The 18,970-nt window shown below is 34.9% G+C and overlaps 1 protein-coding gene across 2 annotated transcripts in view; it reads right to left on the bottom strand.

Moving 5' to 3' along the window:
* The window catches only part of LOC114031801 (rho-associated protein kinase 1), a 143,923-nt gene that overhangs the window by 65,884 nt on the left and 59,069 nt on the right, over nt 1-18,970 (bottom strand). For both annotated transcript variants that reach the window (XM_027846938.1, XM_027846939.1), the window contains exons 3-9: nt 17,148-17,248; nt 14,373-14,510; nt 12,626-12,801; nt 12,195-12,279; nt 7,622-7,766; nt 7,176-7,314; nt 2,265-2,356 (exon numbers count right to left, since the gene is read on the bottom strand). In XM_027846938.1, the coding sequence (XP_027702739.1) occupies nt 2,265-2,356; nt 7,176-7,314; nt 7,622-7,766; nt 12,195-12,279; nt 12,626-12,801; nt 14,373-14,510; nt 17,148-17,248 (876 nt within the window). The remainder of the gene's footprint in view (nt 1-2,264; nt 2,357-7,175; nt 7,315-7,621; nt 7,767-12,194; nt 12,280-12,625; nt 12,802-14,372; nt 14,511-17,147; nt 17,249-18,970) is intronic.

Raw genomic sequence — 18,970 nt, 5'->3', positions numbered from 1 at the left:
ATGATGTTATTAGTATGTACTTGGTACAGATCAAATGACATAGAGTTCTTCCTCAACCTTAAATTAAACATTCAAAAAACATACTTCTACTTTGGGAAGCCTTGTGGTTTTATAATACATAAAATGCTTGATGCTCTTAAGAGCCACAGTAAAAAACGGTTTTCAGAAAAGTTATCATAATTCAACTCTGAAAAATTCAGAAGGCCACATTAATCCCAAAGTCATCATGAATAGAAGAGGTCACCAAAGCAGAATTTAAGAACTCTTGGTTTTTGGGTAGAATGAAAAGAAGGAGAGAATGAGAATAAGATTCAACTCTTTTTTTTTCCTTAACAGAGTAAAGAGTAAATGCTAAGTAAAAACTACCAAAATGTCCATTAAAAGGCAAAATGCAACTGTTGCAGAAAGCTACTTTTTCAGCAAACCTCAAAGATTAAAAGTATCTATTAAAAGCTAGATAAATTAGGAAATATTTATTAACTGCACAAAAAATGCCTTGCATAGTATGCAAGGTTTAAACACAGAGGTTCATTTAGTACAGCAAAAACAATAATTAAACTCATTTTAAACTTTTCAAGACGGTAACTATTGTACAAAATGATACAGTAAAATAATTAATTTAGGCTTCAATTCAAAATTCAAACTTATCCTTTTCTTTCCCAAAGTTTTTATGATTACTCACTAAATCTACTCAGCCTTCATGCAGCTAAAGCTTTTGGTCAGAGCCCAGTTAAATTTCATCAGGAAGCATTACTGACTTCAGATAATATCAGCCATCAATCACATACATGGAACTCTCCTCACTACTGGGCTACATCTGGAGGTGATGGCATGCTGATTTCGCATTATACTTCTCTCTCCATTAATCACTGTGTTGGACTTTCTGCTGTCCAGCTGCTTTATGAAGAATGCTGCAAAGCTCAAACTGTAGCACTGAATCAGTTCAACTATTCACCAGTTCCTTCCTTTACAATCCACTGCTTTATTTATTGTTTGTTTGTTTGTTTATTGATGAGGCAATTGGGGTTAAGTGACTTGCCCAGAGTCACACAGCTAGTGAGTGTTATGTGTCTGAGGTCGGATTTGAACTCAGGTCCTCCTGACTCCAGGGCCAGTGCTCTATCCACTGCGCCACCTAGCTGCCCCAATCCATTGCTTTATTGACGCATTTATTTCTGTTGCAGCATGGAGATGACATGTCCAAAAAATATGCTGTTGTCCCCCCCCGGGAGGGAAATAGCGTAGATGATACCAAAATCTAATTGCTCTTAACATTCTCCAAATATAAAACCCTCACAATGACACATCTTCCTATACCTACCTCTCGAGCTAGAGTATTATTACTTTACTCTAAAAACAGTCCCCTTTGTCTTCTCAATATTTACTCTAATTTTTGGTCACTGGAGCTCCATTTGTTGCTTAGTTTATAAAATATATTAACTAAGGGCAATAAAATTCCACTTTTTAAAAAATACTCTACAGACCCTATTTTGTTCATATTGGCAAGAGAGGCAGCCATAGTATAGTAGAAAGATAGCTGGCTTCTGACATATATTGGCTGCATGACCCTAGAGAAATCACAGAACTTCACACTCCTCTATGCAACTGTCTAATGCTTAAGTTTCAGAGAAAGCAATGACTTGCATTAAGAGAGGTAATCTCCTCTCCCAGGAGTTCCCTGTAACAATGAAATCAGTGGTCTAGTCTTATCCCTAGCTGAACAGGTTTTATTATAAAAATAAAAAAATGCATCACAGAAAATTTTAAGGAACAAATGTTTTTCTCACTGTCTGGGTTTCATAGGCAATATATACACATGTGACTTACGAATATTCTTTTAATGCCAGTAGCAGTTGCAGGTTAGTGCCTTCTTTGTTGCCACCCTGGTATTACAGAAGGGCACATTTTCCTGCTTTTACTAATCTCTCTCAAAATATGAAATAGTATTAATGTATGTTACGTAACGCTTGGGTAATTTATTTTTTTATTTATTTTTGGTGAGGCAATTGGGGTTAAGTGACTTGCCCAGGGTCACACAGATAGTGAGTATTATGTGTCTGAGGCCAGATTTAAACTAAGGTCCTCCTGACTCCAGGGCTGGTGCTCTATCCACTGTGCCACCTAGCTGCACCTGGGTTATTTATTTTTAAGCAGACACAAAAATGTACACATTAGTTCGAAAGTAATTTTTTTGAATAAGGAATTATCTGTGTGTACACACACATGTATGTGATAGGGTAGGAGGATAGGGTGTGACAACTTACTATCTCGAAGAGTTTCCCATGCCCACTGATCATTTTTGAAGAAGAGATGTCGTTTGATTTCTTCCACACCATTTCGTCCTAATCTCACTTCCCTGTTTTAAAAAGTTAATGACACAAGACATTCTTAAGATACTAAAATAGTTCATAATTATATGGCATTTTACAGTACATAAAAGAGTTTCTCACCAAAAAAAAAAAACCAAACCCTATTTAGTAGGTAGCAAGGGAGCTTATTTGCTATAAAATACACTGTATTTAAAAACAACTATAATGTCCTAAATACTGATTAATATAAACTTGAAAAGGCTATTTGTATAATTCTGCATGATTCATTTTGATCATACTCCAGCTTAGTTGATAACTGGAGAAAGAAGGAAAAAGGACATTAAAAAGGAACGTCAGAAGGAATTTTAAGAAAAGCAATTTGTTAATATTCAATGTGTTTTTAAATTAACAATTAGAATTTACAGACAAGTGTCTTTATGTAGTTCCATAATAAAACAAGTTCACTTTCTTTGATAACTTTTTAAGAAACTCCCTTAATATCCCAGATAAAAATAGGTGCTTATTAGCTGACTTTTGAGTTCTTGTTCTTTAAGCAGTAGGAAATTTTGATTTTGTTCAAATAACAGGCTTGCTGTCTTCTACCAGCTGCTGCATGAATGCTATCTTTTATAATATAATTATTCAAAAGTGGAGTAGTTGGGATCTGTACTTGTAGAAAGAAAACCCACAATAAAGAAACAACAAAACCATCTAAGTCACAGTTCTCATTTATAGAACATAGCACTTTGAAAACAAAGTGCTTCCCTCAAAACAACCCTGAAATATGCAGAGAAAAGGGTTTTAGATGTAATTCAGAAATGAGGAAATGGAGGCTCAGAGGGTGAGTCGCCCAAGGAATACAGGTAGTTAAATGGGAAAGTCAAGCCTAGAATTCACCATCTTGTCTTTATGCAGTCCCATGTTCTTCTCACTGCATCATGCTGCCTCTTAACCCTCTGTACGTCTCTAATAAGATATGAGAATGTTCATCAAAATGGAGAAGCAGTGGCACTAAACAGAGCTATCTGTGGGCCTAATGTCATGCATAAGCAAAACACATTTGAAAACCTGAAGCTCAACTACAATCTCACAAACAACAGGAAATTTATCTGCTTTTCTATAAAAGAGAGATGTAATAACATTTAGATACAAAGGAAAAGGCCAATGATCTGTCCAGTCAAATTATCTAAGTTAGATTCTTTAAGGAAGCATATTAACTTTCTAACCACCAGACCACTATCAATCTCCCTGGAAAAATTTCTGCACTGTAATACCTAATGTGGTCCAACAAGGACAACTGAAGCAGCACACAGGTTAATTTGAACTTAAATATAAAAATTCTTCCAATTTTTAAATTATTAAATCTAAAGTTTTTCTTTTCTTTTTTTTTTTTATTTTGTTTTTAGGCAATTGGGGTTAAGTGATTTGCGCAGGGTCACACAGCTAGTAAGTGTCACGTGTTTGGTCTGAGGCCAGATTTGAACTCAGGTCCTCCTGACTTCAGGGCCGGTGCTCTATCCACTGCGCCACCTAGCTGCCCCTAAATCTAAAGTTTTTCAAGGAGTGGGAAGCCCTTTGATTTATGCATGAAATGTCTGTTAAATAGGACAAGTTCCAATAAATTGGGATAGAGACTATCTGTTTTGAGTAGGAGAGGGAGTAGCTGCTATAAAGATTTTCTACTGTACTTCATCTCCACTTCTATCAATATTTGGTATGTAATAGACCTTTGCTTTTGCCTTTGGTCTCCTTTAGGTATAGTAATTACTAGATCAAAGAGTATCAACAGTTCAGGTCACTTTTCCAAACTAATTTCTAGAATAATTGGATAGGACCAATCCACAGACACATCAATAGTCACTCAAAAATGCAATCTCCATTTTTTTTATCATCTTTCACATTGTTTTTTACTAGATGTCATGCTAACTTCCAGACTGCCTAATTTCTTTGCTTACAGGAGAAGGGAAAGAGTCTTCCCAGAGAATAAGTCCGATGAATCAGCTCCAAGTTCTTTAAGGAAGTACGCTTACCTGAGCCCTCTAGCACTATACTATCTGTTCTCTAATGAACAATGAGCTGGAAATTAACTAGCTGGGAAGACAGAAAGAGGAGGCAAACCAGAAGCTCCTGAAATTCTATCTGTCCTTTTGCCTCACTCCTCCTAAATCTATCCTGTATCCTCACCAGGAACTCCACTGACTCCACCCCTCCCTACTTTCCAGGTCTAGGACTGTGCTCTGGCTTCACTTTTCTCCCTTTGCAGTCCTGCCCCTATCATTAATCATTTCAAATAAAAGTCTTCCCACTTTGTCCTACTGCCACTCATGCTCTGACAGTCCTCAAACCTGTGTCGTCCTCCCACCTTTGACTTTCTCCACTGCTACTCACAAGGGCTGCTGAAAGTCACACTAAAGAACGTCTCACAACTATGCTGTGTTAACAATATGGTATCCAATCTTGACTGGGATCTCACTACTACTCACTTATCTTTCCCTGATTGATTTTTCTATCCAATAGCAGCTATTTCAAACCTTTTCTTTTCTTTTCAAACTTTCTATACCACTCAGTCCCCCTACCTCCTTCCCTCTCAACAAAGGAAACCCACTTCATACTTTATTCTGAGGAAAAAAAGCAATTCATTATGAATTTCCTCTTATTGACTATTTTATAAATCAAAATATCTACGTCATCCTACATTCTCTCCTCTTTTTCTCTTAGTTCTGAGGCTTGGATCTTCTCCTTTCTAAGACCAACTCCTTTATTTGTGCCTCTCCTCCCATCTCTGCCTCTTTGATTATCTTTGCCCCACTCATCTATAATCTCTCCTTATCCACTAGTTCCTTCTCTACTACCTACAAATATGCCCACATCTCCTCTGTTCTTAAAATACCTCCCCCCCAAAAAAACCCAAACACCTCACTTGATCCCTCTATTCCGTCTGCCATTTTAAAGTGATCGTCCCATATTCACCTTTTCATGGAGAAATTCTAAGAAAAAGTCATTCATATTGGTTGCATTCCATTTACTTGTCAACCCCCTACAATGTAACTTCCCCCTCCTACCATTCAACTGAACTGGCTCTCTCCAAAAAGCTAAATCTAATGGACTGGTCTCAGTCCTTAACCTCCTTGAATTTTGTGTTGCTTTTGACACTGTTGACAATTCCTGCTGGGTACTCCTTCCTCAAGTCAATGTTCTTTCCTGGTTCTCCTGTTACTTCTCTGACCATTCCTTCTTAGTTTCTTCTGCAGGGTCATTATCTAGATGCTACCCCCAATCCTAGGTGTCTCAAATGGCTCTTCTCTGGGCCCTCTTCTTTCTCTTTGTGACCTCATCAGTTCCCCTTTAACCTCATTACCTCTCAACCCCTCATTCCAACAATCATTTCTAATGTGGATGACTCCTAAATCTGTATCTCTATCCCTCATGCCTTTCCTGAACTCCACTTCTATATCACTCATCGACTGCTGGGCATTTCCATCTAAATATTCACATGTAGTATTTTGAATTACACATGTCCAAAACGGAACTCCTTATCTGGAGTTCATCAAGCAAAAGCTAAACAGCTGCTTTGTGCAATGGTTGAGAGAGGATCTCCTTTAAGTTATACACTGTGATGAGATCTGACATTCCTCCCAAATCTTATCTAAACTATTGTGAAAAGGAAATCAAAGAAATGTCTTTGTAACTATAACCCCAACAGGATCATTTTGCCGTTAGAGAAAAAGGACAAATGCTCAAGAATGAAATCTGGAACCTGAAAGTTAAGTCTAAACAAATAACAAGTCTTTCAAAAACTTTAAAAGCTTCTTCCTCTTCTAAGCTCTTAGTTTTTGAAAATATGCATGCAGTAGTAGCTTCACATACACAGTCTCAGTCTAAACATCAAGGGAATTCTGAAAGATCGAAGGTATTTTAGAATTAAATTACAATTAACTGATCTTTCTCCAGTGAATGGGCAGGAAATAAGTCCTAGGGAATTACAGCAGTGCTAGGAAAGTATGGTACCTTATAAAAGACTTAGCATGGCAAATAAGTTTTTCTGCCAAGAGAGGAACATAATTCCCCATGACCAATGATAACCATTGCAGAAAAGGAAAAGGAGTTGGGTCTTTATGTTTCTACAAACCAAATCTAATAAGAAAGAAGATCTGACTCAGAAATTTCAGATTAAAAATTAATTTCCCTTTGCCCCAACTTTAGAACACTACACTTCAAGAAACTTATGTGCTACTCATAAAGTTCTGTTCCTAGTTAGTTATGTGACCCCAGGCAAAGCAGGAGGCCGTCAGCTTTTTCACTGGTAAAAGAGAAGGTATTAGAGTAGGTCAGAAATCTCAAACCCCAAAGATATAGCCCCACCTACAAGGAATACTATGCAGTTCTGTTGTCTTTGTGAAGAGAAACAAAAATTCATATGATACAATTGGATTAGTACTATAAACTTAATATGTGAAATGTAAATTTGAGATCACTGGATTCCATGATCTTCAAAATCCTTTCTACAGCTAAAATGCAATGAATCTATGATCACGGCTTATTTATTTCTGTGCTTTAGTAAATAAGGGAGAGAAGCTCAATGATTAATGAAGGTTGCCAAAAGCTGCAGCTACAAAATAAGGTTCAAATACTAAGATAATATTCCTTCTCCCTACAACACAGCCTGTTTTAGATCAAAACAACAAGACAGAAAGTTATGCAACTCTTCCTGGGTTCATGAATGAGGTTAATTTAAAAATAAAACATTTTATATTATAAGTAGTTAATAGCTAAAATATAGGTCCTCATCATAGATAAGATGGAGAGTTGAAAATCCCCTTAGCATTCTAGTTTTAAAATATTTTGTCTGCTTGTAAGATACTTTACCTGTCTGTAAGGAAGGCACAAATAAGATTTTTTGCTTCTTTTGAGATATCATTATCATCAGGGAAAGTAAGAGAATTTTTATGGTTCATAATTTTGCTATATGTCCCAACCAGTGAATCTGCATAAAATGGTGTATCACCTGAAAAAGTAATATAAGAAATAAAACAAAATTTTCTACTACATTTAAACCATCAACATCAAGTTTAAAAAGCATCCAAATCTACATGCAATACATATGAGTTAAAGCTAAAAGACATGCATATTTGGAACCCAAAAAAGATTGATATATCAGGAAAATATACCTTATGATTAATGACTATTGGAGCTTTTTGTTCCACATAAACCAAAATAAACAGATTAGCAAAATAAAAGCTAAAGATAATAGTTCAATGATGACTTTTTAGGATAAACTATACTATAAATATATTAAGTTCTATTTTACTCACCTACAAGCATTTCATATAAAAATACCCCAACTGACCACCAGTCACATTCTCGCCCATAATAGCCATCACCACCTTGGGATTTTAATACTTCAGGAGAAATATAGTCAGGTGTTCCAACTGCTGTATCACATCGTACCATACCTTCCTGTAAAAAATGGTAAATCAGAGTATGAATCCGAATATAGATATAAACTCAGTCATACAAAAGAATTTTTTCCTTAATAAAACCTTTTTAGAATTACCTTAGAGAGGAAATCAGTGAAGACCTTCCTCCTTCACACACCATAACTATTCAGCCTTCCAAATTATCCAGAAAAAGGTATCTGTCAAGTTTCTCTCACATCAAGAATCTACTTAGAATCTTGAGTTTGATTTATTCTGCATATTTCTACAAATCTGGCATTCCCTCTACCCCGCAACTAATCGAATTCTTCCAACTAAACTCCAAATCTCTCACCCTCTTAAACCTGTAATGCAGTAACACCACCTAATTAGGTGAAAAGCTTTTTCTCCTGCTATTTTGACCAGTACTGTCATTCTCAGTCAACCTAGTCACACTCTTTCCCCAGTACCTATCCTTCTCTTTCCACCTTTCCCATTGTGTCCTCTGGATATTCTTTCTATTGTTTAAAAACTACCTTGGCATCCTCAATTTCTTCCTCTTTTACAGACCACCTGTTTTCTGGCACTAAATGAAATTGGACACCCTTCACCATTATACTGAGAGTAAGAGAACACACAGGGCCAGAATGACTCTACTATTCCTTACTGTCATGCAACAACCCCATCTCTCTCTCCTTTCAAATTCATAAAACAAATGAATTACTTCACCCTATTTGGATCCTTATCCCTGCCATCTACTGACCTCTAAGACTATCTCTTACCTCCCTCAATGAGAAACACTTAGTTAACAGTCTTCCTTTTCACCCCAACTGTATCATCCCTGACAATGGAAAAAAGTGATACTGATGACTAATATACTGCTTTCTCAAGTTCATCAACCTCCTCTGTTTTGATCCTTCAGCTCCACTTGCCCTCAAGACACCCAAAGAAGTGGCCACATTTTAGACTTCCCTGTTACCTAAAACTTCTCTACTTCTAATACCTTTAACCCTGAAATTCCTTTTTCTGAATATAATCTCCTATCCTTCCACAACTTGTCATATCACTCTTGTTGGACTTATCTTTGTCCACATTATGACTTCAGTACCTTCAAAGCAACCTTTATGCACCTACAACATATATCTCTTCTCGCATCTCCTCCATTATCCCTGTTCTGTATCTTCCTTTTTCCTCCTTTAATGGTCTTGAATCCATAATCAGTCACTTTAATAATACACTGTCCTAAGATGATAAAGGCTTTTAAGACTGTCAATGTTAAAAGGCCTATGAGAAGGCAGGCACACTGATACACTGCTGGTGGAAGCATGAACTGATCCAATCATTCTGGAAAGCACTTGGAATTATTTGGAAAAAGAAAAAACTTACTAAACTCTTCATACCCTTTGACCCAGCAAGCCTACTACTGGGCTTATGATCCCCAATGGGTTCAGTAACAAAAACTATTTTTAGCCTCATTTTTATAAAAGTTAGAAACTGAAAAAGTTGGTGCCCATTAATTGGGGAATAACTGAATAAATCTTGGCATGTGAATGTAACAGAATATTAACATATGATAAGAAAAAAAGAACATAAGGAATTTAAAGAAACATAAGTCGTCTCATATGAACTCATAAAGTGATGAAAGTAAAACTAATAAAATATATACAATGATTATAATAATATATGTATAATAATGTTGAAGACAACACTAGAGGACAAAAGAAAATCACATCAAGTACAATGCTTAATAATGATTCCAGGTGAATGGGATCAGAGCACACGTCCTTCTTTTAAGAAGAGAAGTGATAGACTACCAATGAGCAATACTGTTTACTCTCTTAGTCATGGCTGTCATATTAGGTCTTGTTACGGCTGTTTTGCTGTTTCTGTTTTAAGGGAGAGTATACTTTTGGTGGGAGCAAAGTTCAATAAAAACAAAACATACAGTAAAATAATCCTCTCCTCTCATCATCACCACCTTTTGTGCTACTAGAATGTTGTTGGAAAATATCATAAAACTGCATAATGAGACAACAAATTCATCCTGGTTAATCTTAATTGGACCTTCATTGTTGCATGGCAATCTTACTCATCTAACTCTCTACCACATGCCATAAAGTAGATATTCCAAATCTTCACTTTCCTCAAGCATCCATCCTCCCACTTCTATTATTAATCCTTCTCGGTAGATGAACTTTCACCTTTATTTTTCCTTTACACCTCTCAATCTTCATTCATTCTCTCCCTCTCTCTAATCTCACCTCTGAGCTTATTTTTAATTGCTTCTTAGAAATCTTTTGCCACCAATAACTCAAGCTACATGGGCTACATGTCTGAAAGTGAAATCAGTGTGGTATGGAGGAATGAGTACTGGGTTTGGAGTCAGAGGACTTAGGTTCAAATCTCAGGTCTGCCATTTACAATCTACGTAACCCTGGGCAATTCACTTGACCCTCAAAGACTCAATCTCCTCATATGTAATGGGGTTGGACAAGATGACCTTTAAAAGCCTAAGATCTTACGTGCTCCTCTTCCCAAAAACTTCCCTATTTCTGTTGATGGCACCACCACCTTGCTGACCATCTAGCTTTCAAACCCTGATAAATTTTGAATCTTCCCATTTCCTCATCCCATCATCATCTAGTCTATTATCAAGCTTTATTAATTATTCCTCAATAATCTCTTTTACATCCATCCTGATTTCTCTATTAGACAGCTACCTTCCAAGTTCAATATCTCATTACTCCTTGCCTGTGTTGTTTTAACAACTTATCACCTGGTATTCCTGTCTCCAGGCTCTTCCTTCTCCAATCCATATATTCATACTACTGCCAAGATCACCCTCCTAAAGCACAATATGACTGTGTCACTTCTGTTTTTAAAAAAAAAAAAGTATCTTCCCCAAGCCTTTAAGATAAAATACAAACCACTTAGGCATGGCATTTAAAGCCTTCAATAATTTGGCTTCAACTTACCTTCCCAAATTGATTTCACATGGTCTTCTCTATAACCTCTAGTCAAACCAGGATACTAGTTGATCTTAATTAATATTTCCCACTCCAAATGTGGTTTATCTGCATATTCCATTTCCCATGCCCAAACACATTCTTTTTACATTTTGACATATAAAAATTCCTTCATTTTATTTAAGACCCTCCCTTATGTACCAATTTTTCTCTGAAGATTCCCCTGATCTCTGCTGCTAAAAGTGATTTCTCTTACTTCAAGTTTCTTGTTTTTTATCTGACCGGTTGCTGTAGTTTTATCACCTTACACCATACTTACTTAGGTGTGACTGCTTTATCCCTCATATACACATCCCATTAGACTGTAAACTTCTTGAAGGGAGGCACTGTCATTTTTTATCTTTGTATGTCTAGCACCTAACACAGTGCCTTGCATAGTATATGCTAAATATTTGAGAAACCTCACTCAAGTGGAATTTTACAGTTTTAAGGCATAAAATATCTTTGAAGAACCATATATACTCTCAATAAATAAGGACTTTAGTTATGGACTGCTAAAAAATCTGATACCTTGATACCATATCTGATGCTTGAAAATGCAAAGAGCAAAAGGGCAAATACAAAAATAAAACTATCTGTGTTGCCATCTTATAAGATCAATTACCCCCAATTCTAGGAAGTTTTACCAGATTCTTTCTTTTCTTCTCCAACATTCACCTCAAAGCTATAGTTTCTCATATGAACTCATGGTTTATAACTCCTTTAATAAATTTTTCTCTTCTAATACATTATGTGTATCTGTGTACATGGCTTATCATGTACTTACTAGAATGCACTATAGAAATAAGAGCTTAATAAAAGTTTACTGAATTAATAAATTCTACATAATTTGCACAAAACTTGCCCATTTATCAATTTTAAAAACAGCAATAAAACCTTTAGTTTAAAAACTGCCAAAGAGGATTTCTTCCTAATACATAATAAACTAATAAATGTTGTTTTCTTGGAAAAAGGTAATTTTTAACTATTTGGTTACTATTTTCTGACGAACCTTAAACATTAAAATAAAGTCCTATTTTAATGGGAATGAGTAGAATCCTTGTTTTTAGAGCTATGAACAATAAAATGTAACTCAAAAATCCAAAGGCACAATAAAATATAAAAGTATAAACACACTGACAGAACTTATTGGAGCCAACTCATAATACTGATACAACTATTTAGTAATATTAAAACTAATTCCATTTTCAGTTACCAATAAGTACATGTTATAAAGTTGTTATGAAGGATTTAGTAAATCTGGCAATCTACACTTACCCTAAATAGAGAGGAAAAAATAAATCATGAACAAGTTCTTTATACAACATTGCTACCATGGTATCCAGTTCAACAAATAAAGACAGTCCACGTCAATACTGTAGAAGCCCACATAAGGTTAGTAACATTTTTTAACAATGTAATTTTCTTCATTTGGCTAAACCATGCTTATATCAAAATATACTAACCTTATTCATCTTCATACAAGTACCAAAATCAGCTAGCTTCAAGTGACCAGATTTATCCAGCAGCATGTTGTCAGGCTTCACATCTCTAGAAAAAAAAAAAAAAATCAGGCTAACTCCTAAAGTACTACAAAACATTTTTGGCAATGTCTTCCTATTATATATACTGTCTTTTAAAGCTAAGAAGTTAGAAGGAATGTTATGTAAGTGTTACTGATTACACGAATGACCTCTGCATTAAACAGACTGTGATAAAAACTGTAGAATGATGTACTGATATCTATTTTAAAAAGGAAAGATAAGCTTATGAATTTTAAAAGATTTATCTTCTTCAGTTATATTAGCAGAAAAGGAACCTCGATGCCAGGATAAACTTACATAGCTTTTTATTTTAACAAACCAAGAAAATGATTTTTAGTGATTTAAATTCTTACCTATGAATAAAGCCCATTGAATGGATTGCATCCAAAGCAAGAACTACTTCTGCAGTATAGAAGCGGGCCCACTTTTCAGGCACATCATAGTTGCTCATTAAATTAACAAGATCCCCACCAGGCATATATTCCATTACCATGTACAGATACCGATCATCTTGGAATGCATAATAAAGCTATTTAAGATATGAATACAAAATAGTCACTTTATCAGAAGAGGACCAAGAAAAATGGTTATCAACATAAATTTTTTACTTATAAAAACATTAATTCAGGATAATTACATTCTACGTACAATCTGCCCCTAAATACTATAGCAAATAAAGCATATAGATTTAGAGCAAGAAGGGACTTCAGAGGTCAGGCCCCATTTTATACATGAAAACTAAGGTCCAGAGATGTGAAGTGATTTGTCCAAGGTCACAAGGTCCCTGATTGGTTTTTTACTTCCATAGTGAAGCCATTTTACTTGTTTCCTATTTAAATGATGAGATTTTGTTTTGGGTTGGGGTTTTTTTGTTCATTTGTTTTCTGAATTTGAAACTAAGAAGGAAGCCCACTACTTTCAAAGATGGAAGGATATCTCTGAAACTAGACTACAGCTGTAACAAGGGGCTATCTATACCACTATATTTAAATCACTAGCATTTATAACCTGTTAGTACAGATATGAGGGGCAGCTCAGTGGATAGCGTTGGTCCTAGAGTCAGGAAGACCTGAGTTCAAATGCAACCTTAGACACTTACTTGTGACCCTGAGTAAGTCACTTAACTCGTTTGCCTCAGTTTCTTCCTCTGAAAAATGAACTGAGGAAGCAAATAGCAACAACTCCAGTATCTTTGCTAAGAAAACCCCAAATGGGGTCACAACGAATTGGATACAACTGAAAACAACTAAACAATAAAAACAGTACAGGTATGTACATAGTTCTCCTTGAAGAAAAAAAGTACTCCATTAAAAAAAAAACTGTCCGAAAGATGCCAAAGGCAATTTCCATTATTTTGATTTGAGTCTGAAGTTAAAGTAATGTACACATCAAATCACAAAATCAAAGTAATACCATTTACTTGATGAAAATTTATTGTAATTTCAGGCAAAGTACTAGAGAGAAAAATGACTCTCTTAATGCTGGGTTGAAAAATATTATTCTATAAAGAGAAATCTAGAAATTCTTGTCTATGAATAAAACCTATTAAATAGACTGCATCAAATGCAAAAATATATCTGTTGTACAGAAGCAGGCCCACTTTTCAGGCACATCATAGTTGGTCTTAACTCTATAGAGATTCCTCAACTATTTCTTATCTATAGAATGACCTTTAATGGCAACTTATCATAATACAATAGAACCATTAAGAAATAAAAGTGTTTTTACTAAAGTTGCAAACTCTTTATTTAACTGAATTAAGTTCCAAGGGTAGTTACGTGGTACAGTGGACAGAGTGCTGACTCGAAGTAATTTGAACCTGAGTCAAATCCAGCCTCAAACACTTAATAGTTGTGTGACCCTGGGCAAGTCACTTACCCTCTGTTTCAGTTTCCTCAACTGTAAAAAAAGGGATAAATGACTGCACCTACCTCTCAGGGTTGTTATAAGAATCAAATAAGATAATATTTGTAAAGCACGTAGCACAGTGGCTGGCCTATCGAAAGTGTTTAGTAAGTTCTTTCTTCCTTCTTTCCCTATTCTCTCCTTGCTTTTAAGACATTTATGCTCTAATAAAATAAAAAAGTGGCATAACTATACCTGAACCACCCAGGGGCTGTTAGCAAAAGCCATAATGTCCCGTTCTTCCCAGAAGAAAGCAGAATCTGATCTCTTAATCATTTCAAATTTGCTCAGCAGCTTCATAGCATACACCTTCCTGGTGGATTTATGCCTTACCTTTAAAACAAAGGTTTTGTTTTAAACAATTATAATATCTTAGATGACAAATCATTTCTTAATTTCAAGAAATCACAATAAAGTGCACCAATTCACTAAATGAGTATAATAACTTCATGAGATCTGATAAATACTTCAACTTGACAAAAAATTATTTTAACAGTTCAGTCACTTCAATTATTCCTTCTTTAGCTGAAATATATGTATATATATATTTGACAAATTATATTAGATTTTAAATCACTTTAACAAAAGACAGAATTTTTTGTCTACATTAATATCTGAAAATCTTTGACTATTGTTTTGTGCTATGCAATTATATAAAACAAAAAGTAACATCCATGTTAATTATTAGTGTAAGTCAAAAACTAATCAAACTGACAAACCAATCTCCATACACTTTCCTCCACTCACTTTTGATGCCTAGCCCTTATTATTTCGTCTCTATAATGAGATTATATGGGAGAAAAATGCCATCTGTTGCAGTGATGAACACCATTTCTGTATTACAGGAATTAGACAGGCTAGCTTCCAATTTAGGGTTATTTATTTTTACATTCCTAACTAGAATTCCCATTCTAACTCCTGGCTGAACTCATAGAACAGCCATTAATGGTTTGATGTTAGCTTAGAAGGAAGACTGCAGCAGAAGAGCTCAGGTATCTGTGCTTAGTAGCCCTATGTTATTTAACATCTTTATCAATGACTTGGAAAAAGGTATACAAAATCTCTTTACCCAATTTGCAGATGACCCAAAGCTAAGAGAAATAACCAACATTGAACACTGAATGACAAGGTCAGGATTCAAAAAGATCTTGACAAGCTAGAACATTTGGTTGATTCTAATAAGATGAAATTTAGTAAGGATAAATATGAAATCTTATACTTACTTGGTCTCTAAAAATCACTTTCCTAAGTACAAAATGTGAAAAGCATGGCAAGAGAGCAGTTTGAAGAAGAGCTGAGAGTTTTCCTCAACTGCACACTCAGTGAATCTACAGTGGGATATGGCAACCAACAGATTTAATGGCTGTTTTAAGGAAGGCATAGTATCTGGAGAGTGACACCTTGGGTCAGATAATATTTGAAGTATTATGTTGAGTTTTGGACAATACATTTTACAAAGAAAATTGATAAGGAGGAGAATGTCCAGGAGGGAAACAAGAATGGTCAAAGACCTTAATCAACCAGCATTTTTAAGTACTTCTACATCATATGAGGGTTGATTGAAGGTACTAGGGATTTTTAGCTTGCACAAGAGTAGATGAGGGAATATGAGAACTATAATTAGAGTACTAAGAAGGCTGTCATGTGAAAGAGAGATTAAACTCCTTCTGTTTTAATCAAGTAGTAAGAAGTGGAAGCAATGGGTAAAAGTTACAAAGGGGCAAATTTCGGTTTGAAAAAAGAAAAATTTCTTAACAGAGTTATTCAAAAATGCCTCAGGACTGCCTCAGGAAATAAAGGTTTTTTTCTTAACACATTTTAGCAGCAGCACCTTAAGAAGTTTTGGGAGAAAGAGACAGATAGTAGAGCGAAATTAGGTAAAAAGGAGAAGAGAAGGGGAAATTCATGCACAATAGTTATCTTAATGCTCAGACTTTTACTCTTCTAAAAATGATACTTATTAGAGGTCATTAAATTTCACTAGTTTACTTATTTTATGGTGCCATCTTTAGCACCATTGGATCCAAAAGGTCCAATTTGTGAAACCTACTCACATTCCATATTTCTTAAAAATTACTTCTTCTCTAAGAGGAAGAAAAAGGAAATAGTACTTGATCTCTAATCGGAAGAAAATGAAAATGTTTAGCCCCCTCTGGATAAAGGATTTCACTTGCTCTTTACTGTCCCCCACATAAACTCCCTGCCTTTTCCAGCTCCCCTTTATGCATTCTCTTTAATCATTAGAACACTGGCTTGTAATTGTAACCCCAGAACTTAGCACAGTGCCTAGCACATAGTAAGCTCGTAAAAAATACTTTATCTCTTTTAGGTTAGAGCTTTAGTAATTAAAGGGATCTGGCTTAAGTGTGTATTCAAAGAAATCTACCAAAAGAAATCCAATACCATGAGAAAGACCCTGATGCACAATGCACACTAAATATCATATAATAAACAGATCATTTGTCTGTTGATTTGGAAGACAACTGGCTGTGAAAGCAAATAACCTAGCAAACCAGTAAGATTACTATGACAGGCAAATACCAGGCAAACGCCAGGCAACTTAGATCCAGTCTAGAGAAATGAAGGATGGAAAGGGACACATGAGGTATTGTTACAAGGCTAGGTAAAGGAAGGAGGAAGAAAATTATACCCCTCACTCCCAATCCTGCTACTTAAACAGGCTATCTAGAACCTTATCAGATACTCAATTCTTACTAACAGGAAGACTCTACTTCTGAAGCTTCAATTTCTTTTTTCCCTATGCATGGATCCTGAGTTTCCTATGGAAAATACATCACTGCAGGTTGAATTTTACCCCAGAATTTGCATACTTTTTTAGGAATTGGGCAACCAAAATTCAAAGTGATCGGTTTTTTTTTAATCCAATAGTCTCAAATTAAAAACTGTTGAACCAATATAGGCACCCTTACCAAAAAATATATCATCATTAAGTTCACTGAAGTAACTTACCAATTGCACTTCTCCAAATGCACCTCTACCAATCACTTTCACTACTTCATAATCTTCAGCTTTCATGCGCAAATCTCTAATTTTATTTATTGTGTCTTTATCTGTGTAAAGAGAAAAAGTTAGAAATAAGTATTAAACAATTATTATTTTTATTTCACTTATTCTGTATTCCATTCCATATTCAAGTTTTCAGAAAAAAGTAAAAGACAAAAAAATCCAAAATGATCGGTAACTTCTCGGTTCAATAAAATATAAATTATGATATACAGTAAATAAAAAGTAATTAAGCAAAAGGACTATTTTTCTGTAATTTAATGCCTATAACTTCTCTCTCTACATAATAGTAACACAGTAAAATAAAATCTTAGCCACAAGAAATACAATGAAAACAGAAGATAAAACAGGTTTGGATGGTTAATTTACCATGAGATATAAATAGAAATTAAAATCAAAATGCTTTAAATCAATAAAGCAAAGAAGTAACATGCTCTGCTCTAATGGGGTAAAATTTTTCTCTTTCTAATCAGTATTTTAAAACTTTTTTTCCCCTTTTAAATGGTACAAATAAATGACTGAGATATTACAAACAGGTACAAGAAACACTAACCTAATCTGGCATCTTCAGCACTTGTTTCATTATGTCTCTCTATTTGAAACTGAATTTTAATTTAAAACAGCAGTGGGAATCACTGTAATTATTTATATAAACCTGTCATGCTATAAACTACAATAATTTACAAATTCCCAGTGGATAGATATTCTAATTCCAAATTTGGTCATGGGTTAAAATAAGGCTATTTTAATCCACATGGGTCAACACTGGCATGAAATTACATGGAAAAGCTTCATATTTCAGAGTTGTACAAAACACAGAACTATTAAACTTAAGTCCCAGATTCTAATAAAAGTTGCATGGTACTATGCTTGTTTTGCTTCAAAAAGAAAGTTTTTTTTTTTTTTTTTAATCAAACACATGCACACACACATATGCATACATGTTCAGTTCAGGTATTTTTCAGTTGAGTCCTATTCTTCACAACCCCATTTGGGGTTTTCTTGGCAGAGATACTAGAGTGGTTTGCCATTTCCTTCTGTAACTCATTTTACAGTTGAGGAAACTGAGGCAAACTTGCCCAGACTCATACAGCTAGTAAGTGTATGAGGCCAGTTTTGAATTCAGGAAGATGAGCCTTCCTGAAGCCAGTGCCAACACTCTACCCTCTGTGCCCCCTAGCTGCCCCATATACACATAAATATACTGCAGCTTCTATATATGCCTACCTGTAAACAAGTTTATCACCTACTGATGCTAAAGCACAGCACAAAGGCATTGTAAAATTTCTATAAAGTGATAAACAATAATCTAAACAAACTAGCCAAAGAAGAGTAAGTATCTAAAAAACATATCTCAATGAAATGTCAATATGTGGCATGATCATTAAAAAAAAAATTCCATGTTATCATTTTCTAACTGTCCAGAATTAGAACACATTATCTGCCTGGGGTAGAGGAAATAGCACTGAATATGAAGGCAAAAGCTCTAGTTTCAAATTCAGGCTTTGTCACTGACTACTAGCTGTTTAACTTTGGTCCAATCACTTAACCTCTGAGACTCTGTTTCCTCACATGTAAATTAAGGATAATAACAATTATACTGTCTCATATGATATGAGGAAAGCTCTCTGTAAGCTATAAAGTATGATATAAACATAAGCTATTATTGCTTCTACAAAGAACATTCAAGTTAGTAAATAAAAAACTGTATGTAAAAATAATCATTATGATTAGAATTTTCTGTTTAAAAACATTAAAACGACACACTA

Source organism: Vombatus ursinus, unplaced genomic scaffold (assembly GCF_900497805.2).
Source record: "Vombatus ursinus unplaced genomic scaffold, bare-nosed wombat genome assembly UNPS02015255.1, whole genome shotgun sequence".
In the NCBI taxonomy this organism is placed as follows: Eukaryota; Metazoa; Chordata; class Mammalia; order Diprotodontia; family Vombatidae; genus Vombatus; species Vombatus ursinus.
This window is presented reverse-complemented; position numbering and strand designations above follow the sequence as displayed.